The sequence below is a fragment of the Mya arenaria genome, chromosome 13, assembly GCF_026914265.1.
Source record: "Mya arenaria isolate MELC-2E11 chromosome 13, ASM2691426v1".
In the NCBI taxonomy this organism is placed as follows: Eukaryota; Metazoa; Mollusca; class Bivalvia; order Myida; family Myidae; genus Mya; species Mya arenaria.
This window is the reverse complement of record NC_069134.1, coordinates 6,176,763-6,186,796: the sequence shown is the minus strand read 5'-3', so window position 1 is coordinate 6,186,796 and position 10,034 is coordinate 6,176,763. Positions and strand designations below refer to the sequence as shown.

The following is a 10,034-nucleotide window of genomic DNA, read 5'->3' as shown; positions in this document are numbered from 1 at the left end:
TTAGTTAAAAAAAAGATTTACGCATTTTTCTTAAACCGTTTGTAACGCTTTTAGCCATTAAAAAATTAATTTTCGAACGGAAATATGAAAATCTGCGATCTTTTGTCAGCAGTCTTATATCACTGTGTTGCAGATATTTACCCAGAAATTGGCTCGTTCCATGACAAAAATAACAAAGTTGTCAAAACGGTAAATCTGGGGTAGTGCAGCTTTAACTTATGTGTCAATAAAACATAGAACTCATGAATCCGGTTATTTAATATTCCGGTGTAGACCAATACTCCAGCCAAAGGACAATAGGTAGTCCAATATAACGCCACATAAGTAACAAGTACAAAATTTCTGTAGGAGACAGCAAAAAAGGCTCGCTCTAAATCGATCCATAGCAATGTACAGTTAGTGTTTTGTGAGGGGGCGAAATGGGCAGTATCAGTACTGACACATGGAAATTTTAATCTAGACAGACAAACATACATATAGACAGACAGGAATACTAAAAGGCGCACAGACAGCCGCACAAACAGATGCACGTACAGACGCACATACAGACATACATTCAGACAGACGCACAAACAGACGCAGAGCCAGACATAATAAAATATAATTTATAATAGATTCAATATCTATAAAACATAGCAATGCGTTTTTAAATTTGGTCCGGTCCGGCCAGTCTTTTTATACCAACACAAAATTAGGAAAATTCCGAACGATTTCCGTAACAGTTCGGAGATTCCCGTTGGTCCGGATTTGGTCCGGTCCGGCCAGTCTTTTATACCCAACCATTCTTTGCGCATGCTCAAAAATTGAAAGGAGTTTTTGAACTCCGGGCCTTTGTTTATACGCCTCGAAGTCGACAAATTACATTATTTCTTTACACATTTTGCCACCTTTTTTAGTGATCGGTTTATGAGATCGTACTGGAGACGGAAATGATTGATTTAGGCTTTCGATTGTAAGTGAATGCACAGAACAGTGTTGTGGAAAATTAAGAATTAGAGAATGATACTATTTTGACCACTGTTAGAGTGATTTCGATTTATCTTTTGTAAAAATGTTTTTCTTTTACATAACAGTTTATGATGGCTTAGTTTAAATCGTTCTCTATCATTATAAAGGGAGAGAACATTGAATCCACCAACTACGAATTCCCTTTCAACAACCAAAACATACAGCAGGATAGCTACTACAACAGATGAAGTAAGTATGCAAAGTAAGATTGATAAATAAATTCATCTGAAAAATCAAACCGATATGTAAATTCAAATGAATAACACCGCTTAAGTACGTCATACATAGCTACATTTGGTTGTATTTAAATAGCTGCATCTGTTAATTATATTGAATTGATTTAATAGTATTTGAAACATTATTTTATTAATGTACATGATATTTACTATTCCCTTAGCCCGCTAATGAGAAACCGTGCACCTGTTGCAAGGACCGCAAGCTGATGAAAATGAACATTAACTTCAGGTTTGAAAGATTTATCAATATAAAGCTTTGTATAAATTGAACAAATGTTTTCAAACGATGTTAAAATTTATGTATGTCATCAAATGATATGAGAGGAATTACAAACTATTATATAAATATATATTCGTTTTTTTTAAAGGTACAACCCATGTCCGTTCCTCACAACACCATCCACTTTATCTTGGACGTCTCCTTTGACTTCTGGGATGACAATAACGAGCTTAATGTCATCTTCACTGTTGACAACCAGATCTACTTCAGAGAATACGCCCAAGTCAACAAATGCGATAACGAGTGATATACCAATACCTTTGTCATCTTCTACAATGACCATTATCTCGGTAGCAACTGATATACCTTCCTCTTCAATTTCAATGTCAACGCTCCCATCGACATTACCGCCACTCATCATTTCCTCCAATGTACCCACTATGACAACCTTTACTGGAACAAGTGATATTACGTCCTCGTCAGGTTCTTCGACTTTCAGCATTACTTCATCAGTAATCTCTATGACAACCATTTCGAGACAAACTGATATATCGTTGTCGTCATTTTCAATGCCGACGTCCCAATCTTCGACTCTCAACATTAATTCGTCAGCAACCTCTATGACAACAGTTTCAGGAACACGTGTCCAATCCTCCTCGTCAAGTTTAGTGTCGACAAAACCGCCATCTTCATCGACAATTAGCATGTCTTCATCAGTAACCTTAATGACCACTTTTTCGCCAACAGTTGATAACCTTTCCTCGTTAAGTTCGAACACGACGTCCCAACCTTCATCATCGACACTCAGAATTACCTCCCCAGTCACTTCTATGACAACCATTTCGGAAACAATTCACATATCGTCGTCGTCGTCAAGTTCAATGCCGACGTCCGAATCATCATCAGTTACCAACATCACAACCAGGTCGGAAATAACTGATATATCTTCGTCGTCAAGTTCATTGTCGACGTCCAAATCTTCATCATCGACACTCAGTATTACTTCACCAGAATCTGCTATAACAACCATTTCGGGAACAACTGATATATCTTCTTCGTCAAGTTCAATATCGACGTCCCAATCTTCATCATTGACACTTCACATTTCTTCAACAGAAACTGCTATGACATCCAACGCAGGAACAACTGATATATCGCCCTCGTCAAGTTCAACGTCGAAGTCCCATTCTTCATCATCAACACTAAGCATTACATCACCAGTACCTGCTATGACATCCATTTCGGGAACAACTGATATATCTTCTTCTTCAAGTTCAGTGACGACGTCCCAATATTCATCATCGACACTCAGCATTACTTCATCAGTTACATATATGACAACCATTTCGGGGACAACTGAATTATCGTCTTTGTCAAGTCAAATGTCGACATCACCATCTTCATCATCGACACTCATCATTACTTCATTAGTTACCCCTGTGACAACCATTTCGGAAACAACTGATTTATCGTCCTCGTCAAGTTCAGTGTCGACGTCCAAATCTTCTTCATCGACACTCATCATAACTTCACCAGTAACTCCTATGACAACCATTTTGCGAACAACTGATTTATCCTCATCGTCAAGATCAATGTCGACGTCCAAATCTTCATCCTCGACACTCATTATAACTTCATCAGTAACTCCTATGACAACGATTTTGGGAACAACTGATATATCTTCGTCGTCAAGTTCAATGTCGACGTCCAAATCTTCATCATCGACACTCAGTATTACTTCACCAGAACCTGCTATAACAACCATTTCGGGAACAACTGATATATCTTCTTCGTCAAGTTCAATATCGACGTCCCAATCTTCATCATTGACACTTCACATTTCTTCAACAGAAACTGCTATGACATCCAACGCAGGAACAACTGATATATCGCCCTCGTCAAGTTCAACGTCGAAGTCCCATTCTTCATCATCAACACTAAGCATTACATCACCAGTACCTGCTATGACATCCATTTCGGGAACAACTGATATATCTTCTTCTTCAAGTTCAGTGACGACGTCCCAATATTCATCATCGACACTCAGCATTACTTCATCAGTTACATATATGACAACCATTTCGGGGACAACTGAATTATCGTCTTTGTCAAGTCAAATGTCGACATCACCATCTTCATCATCGACACTCATCATTACTTCATTAGTTACCCCTGTGACAACCATTTCGGAAACAACTGATTTATCGTCCTCGTCAAGTTCAGTGTCGACGTCCAAATCTTCTTCATCGACACTCATCATAACTTCACCAGTAACTCCTATGACAACCATTTTGCGAACAACTGATTTATCCTCATCGTCAAGATCAATGTCGACGTCCAAATCTTCATCCTCGACACTCATTATAACTTCATCAGTAACTCCTATGACAACGATTTTGGGAACAACTGATATATCTTCGTCGTCAAGTTCAATGTCGACGTCCAAATCTTCATCATCGACACTCAGTATTACTTCACCAGAACCTGCTATAACAACCATTTCGGGAACAACTGATATATCTTCTTCGTCAAGTTCAATATCGACGTCCCAATCTTCATCATTGACACTTCACATTTCTTCAACAGAAACTGCTATGACATCCAACGCAGGAACAACTGATATATCGCCCTCGTCAAGTTCAACGTCGAAGTCCCATTCTTCATCATCAACACTAAGCATTACATCACCAGTACCTGCTATGACATCCATTTCGGGAACAACTGATATATCTTCTTCTTCAAGTTCAGTGACGACGTCCCAATATTCATCATCGACACTCAGCATTACTTCATCAGTTACATATATGACAACCATTTCGGGGACAACTGAATTATCGTCTTTGTCAAGTCAAATGTCGACATCACCATCTTCATCATCGACACTCATCATTACTTCATTAGTTACCCCTGTGACAACCATTTCGGAAACAACTGATTTATCGTCCTCGTCAAGTTCAGTGTCGACGTCCAAATCTTCTTCATCGACACTCATCATAACTTCACCAGTAACTCCTATGACAACCATTTTGCGAACAACTGATTTATCCTCATCGTCAAGATCAATGTCGACGTCCAAATCTTCATCCCCGACACTCATCATAACTTCATCAGTAACTCCTATGACAACCATTTTGAGAACAACTGATATATCGTCATCGTCAAGATCAATGTCGACGTCCAAATCTTCATCATCGACACTCAGTATTACTTCACCAGAACCTGCTATAACAACCATTTCGGGAACAACTGATATATCTTCTTCGTCAAGTTCAATATCGACGTCCCAATCTTCATCATTGACACTTCACATTTCTTCAACAGAAACTGCTATGACATCCAACGCAGGAACAACTGATATATCGCCCTCGTCAAGTTCAACGTCGAAGTCCCATTCTTCATCATCAACACTAAGCATTACATCACCAGTACCTGCTATGACATCCATTTCGGGAACAACTGATATATCTTCTTCTTCAAGTTCAGTGACGACGTCCCAATATTCATCATCGACACTCAGCATTACTTCATCAGTTACATATATGACAACCATTTCGGGGACAACTGAATTATCGTCTTTGTCAAGTCAAATGTCGACATCACCATCTTCATCATCGACACTCATCATTACTTCATTAGTTACCCCTGTGACAACCATTTCGGAAACAACTGATTTATCGTCCTCGTCAAGTTCAGTGTCGACGTCCAAATCTTCTTCATCGACACTCATCATAACTTCACCAGTAACTCCTATGACAACCATTTTGCGAACAACTGATTTATCTTCATTGTCAAGATCAATGTCGACGTCCAAATCTTCATCCTCGACACTCATCATATCTTCATCAGTAACTCCTATGACAACGATTTTGGGAACAACTGATATATCTTCGTCGTCAAGTTCAATGTCGACGTCCAAATCTTCATCATCGACACTCAGAATTACTTCACCCGTAACTGCTATAACAACCATTTCGGGAACAACTGATATATCTTCTTCGTCAAATTCAATTTCGACGTCCCAATCTTCATCATCGACACTTAACATTTCTTCAACAGAAACTGCTATGACATCCAACGCAGGATCAACTGATATATCGCCCTCGTCAAGTTCATTGTCGACGTCCCATTCTTCATCATCAACACAAAGCATTACATCACCAGTACCTGCTATGACATCCATATCGGGAACAACTGAATTATCATCTTTGTCAAGTTCAATGTCGACGTCACCATCTTCATCATCGACACTCATCATTACTTCATTAGTTACCCCTGTGACAACCATTTCGGAAACGACTGCTTTATCGTCCTCGTCAAGTTCAGTGTCGACGTCCAAATCTTCTTCATCGACACTCATCATAACTTCATCAGTAACTCCTATGACAACCATTTTGAGAACAACTGATATATCGTCATCGTCAAGATCAATGCCGACGTCCAAATCTTCATCATCGACACTCATCATAACTTCATCAGAAACTCCTATGACAACGATTTCGAAAACAACTGATATATCTTCGTCGTCAAGTTCATTGTCGACGTCCAAATTTTCATCATCGACACTCAGTATTACTTCACCAGTAACTGCTATAACAACCATATCGGTAACAACTGATATATCTTCTCCGTCAAGTTCAATATCGACGTCCCAATCTTCATCATCGACACTTAACATTTCTTCAACAGAAACTGCTATGACATCCAATGCAGGAACAACTGATATATCGCCCTCGTCAAGGCCAACGTCGAAGTCCCATTCTTCATCATCAATACAAAGCATTACATCACCAGTACCTGCTATGACATCCATTTCGGGAACAACTGATATATCTTCTTCGTCAAGTTCAATCTCGACGTCCCAATCTTCATCATTGACACTTAACATTTCTTCAACAGAAAGGGCTATGACATCTTACGCAGGAACAACTGATATATCGCCCTCGTCAAGTTCAACGTCGAAGTCCCATTCTTCATCATCAACACTAAGCATTACATCAGCAGTACCTGCTATGACATCCATTTCGGGAACAACTGATATATCTTCTTCTTCAAGTTCAGTGACGACGTCCCTTTCTTCATCATCCACACTCAGCATTACTTCACCAAGAACATCAGTGATATCCAATTCAGATGCAACTGATCAATCGTCGCCGTCTAGGTCAATGTCGACGACCCAATCCTCATCATCGACACTCAGCATTACTTCATCAGTAACGGCTCTGACATCCATGTCAGAAAAAACTGATTTATCGTCGTCGTTGAGTTCAATGTCGACGACCAAATCTTCATCATCAACATTCATCATAACTTCATCAGTAACTCCTATGACAATCATGTCGGGAACAACTGATATATCTACGTCGTCAAGTTCATTATCGTCGTCCCAATCTTTATCATCGACACTAAGCATAACTTCATCACGAACTTCTATGACAACCATTTCGCGAACAACTGATCTATCGTCCTCGTCTTCAAGTTCAATGTCGATGTCCAAATCTTCATCATCGACACTCAGCATTACTTCTCCAGTAACCTCTATGACAACAATTTCGAAAACAAGTGATATTTCTTCGACGTCCAGTTCATGGTCGACGTCCCAATCTTCTTCATCGACACTCAGCATTACATCACCAGTACCTGCTATGACATCCATTTCGGGAGCAACTGATATATCGGCATCGTCAAGTTCAATGTCGATGTCCGAATCTTCATCATCGACACTTAGCATTACTTCACCACGAACTTCTATGAAAACCATTGCGGGAACAACTGATCTATCCTCTTCGTCAAGGTCAATTTCGACGTCCCAATCTCCATCATCGACATTCAGCATGACTTCATCTGTAATCCCTATGACAACAATTTCGAAAACAAGTGATATTTCTTCGACGTCAATTTCATTGTCGAAGTCCCAATCTTCATCATCGACACTCAGCATTACTAAACAAGTAACTGCTATGACATCCATTTCGGGAGCAACTGTTATATCGTCATCGTCAAGTTCAATGTCGACATCCGGATCTTCATCATCGACAGTTAGCATTACTTCACCACGAACTTCTATGAAAACCATTGCGGGAACAACTGATCTATCGTCCTCGTCAAGGTCAATGTCGACGTCCAATTCTTCATCATCAACACTCAGAATTACTTCACCAGTAGCTCATATAACAACAATTTCGGAAAGACGTGATATATCTTCGACTTCAAGCTCATTGTCGACGTCCCTATCTTCATCATCGACACACAGCATTACTTCTCCAGTAACTGATATGACATCCATTACGGGAACAACTGTTATATCGTCCTTGTCAAGTTCAATGTCGACTTCCCAATCTTCATCATCGACACTTAGCATTTCTTCAACAGTTACATCTGTGACAACCATTTCTGGATCAAATATTAAATCTTTCTCGACAAGTTCAATGTCGACACAACCGCCGTCATCATCGACACATAGTATCTCTTCGTCAAGATTGATGTCTTTACCGTCTTCATCATCGACTAGTGGCACTTCAACATTAACATCTAGTGATATAACATCATCATCTACATCAAATTCTTCGACTCAGATCAGTTCCTCCTCCAAAGCATCATTGTCAACCCTTTCTGGAATAAATATTACGTCATCGTCTTCAAGTACGGTAGCGCCTTTTTCGTCGTCTTCCACATCAAGCATTTTATCGACTTTAGCATCTTCAGCAATTTATTTTACAAATAATTTAACACAGTCTTCCAGGTCAATCTCGTCGACCTTATCGTCATTAACGTCTGAATTTACAGTGACCTCAAAGTCTTCTAAAAGGCGTGATTCAACTTCACCGTCAGCTTTAAGTTCTATCGCAACCTACTCTTCTACTGCAAGCAGTACAGAGGTAAGAATTAGTCGCTGAATTTGAAAGGGTTTCATTTTGTGTTTTTTTCATGTATTTTATTTAATTTATATTTGATAAATTCAAGATTAATTAAATTTCGGATTGATCACAATGTTTCTTTCTCAAATATTATACAGTTTATGAATAGTGTTTGATTCCCTACATTTATTGATTGCCAGCTTAAAATGTTTTATTGTTCAAGGTTGTTTGTACAACGGATTCGTCGAAATGCAATTGTTGCAACGAAAAGTACCTTGGAAAAGTTATTTTCAACTTTAGGTAAAACTCTTAACTTTTCCTCTTTTTGCGATTGATCCAAATTATTATATCATGGATATCAAAGTATATTTTCTCACATATATACACAATCATCTGAATTTAAGATTATAAGTGAAACTCATCATTTTGTTAAAACATTATGTTTTACTGGGTTTTTTTTGGCGTCATAAGGTTTGGGCAATAGAGCGAAAAACAAATACGTATGTAGAGTACAAATATCAATGTCCAATGCACTTGATAAAAAGTGGATTTACACGAATGCAATTTAAGTTTTAACACCAAAGGGGCTTTTTGTCATTTGATGCGGAGGACATACTATCATCATCACCTACGATTGAAAACCTGATGCATACTATGTGCACAAACTTTTATAAACGATTTTAACTTGGGAGTTATTTCCCTTGAAGAGTAAAAAATTCAACGAATTCACATTTATCTCGTTTAAAACGGCAAAAAACAACATTTCTAATTCAATTTCGTTTAACCTGTTGACGCTGTTCATGGGCAGGTTAGATAAACAGCAAGATGGAACTGTTCACCCTGGAGTTATTATTCTTTAATTGTTTAGCTTTTCAGATCTCTAACATTGGTATTTATTAACCATTCGTTACAAAAATAATGACAATATAGATATGGCAATATTACCTCGACCAAGTTTGTTAAACATCCAGTTCGCATTATTAATTTGATTAAGTAAGTAGTCATACCATTTCGGGAAAGTTCCAAACAGGCGATATATTAAGCTCTTGGAATTTTTGTTAAATTAACTTTGGCTTTTATTTCTCTAATAGTGTATTGTTGCTGTTTCATTTCAGGTATAACCCGTGCCCGACTCTTGATACACAACAACTGGATATGGGTAATTTAAATCGCAGACAGTCTCTACAAAAAAATACTGTCGATATATTTGTTATTTATAAACGTGTTTAGACAAATATGAAGTTAACGTTGTACACAATACTGAACAAAATGCGTGTGCATATACCGAAATGGGTCAATTACTTTTGGCTGCTTTGAGCTATGTCCTGAATAAAGAAATAAATGACCCAAACCGGGTCTCAACCAAGCTTAATATTTTTATAACAGGGTTAAGCTATGCGCAATACTGTTGTTTGTTTATAATTTGTGCCTCTGTTTTTTATTTCATGCATTCAAGTTTAAGTACGATATATTGCTAAACGAAATAAGATACTTCAGGATTTATCGAAAGATTTGGGCCTGCCATCATTAAAATACATGTATTTCCACATAGATATATTTTGTAATAACAGAGTTTCATCAAATTATTCTCCTAGTATAAAATAAGCAATGTCCCCGCCTCGTTGAATATTTTCCTATCTCGAAGTATATCTCTGCAAATTGTCTTACTTAAAGATTAGTTTTTAAGATAATTTCACTAAAATTGTTTATAACATA

The 10,034-nt window shown here is 38.1% G+C and overlaps 2 protein-coding genes across 2 annotated transcripts; one reads left to right on the top strand and one right to left on the bottom strand.

Annotated features, from left to right (window-relative positions):
• Positions 1–2,846: 2,846 nt before the first annotated feature.
• On the top strand, positions 2,847–5,408 carry LOC128213823 (serine-rich adhesin for platelets-like; the record flags this gene model as incomplete). Its single annotated transcript, XM_052919881.1, has 1 exon — positions 2,847–5,408. A coding segment is annotated over exon 1 (2,562 nt), but the record flags the coding sequence as incomplete, so codon positions are not given.
• A 1,196-nt stretch (positions 5,409–6,604) lies between these two features.
• LOC128213822 (uncharacterized) lies at positions 6,605–7,537 on the bottom strand. Its single transcript, XM_052919880.1, has one exon. It carries the CDS (start codon positions 7,535–7,537, stop codon positions 6,605–6,607), a length of 933 nt encoding a protein of 310 aa, XP_052775840.1.
• Positions 7,538–10,034: the final 2,497 nt, after the last annotated feature.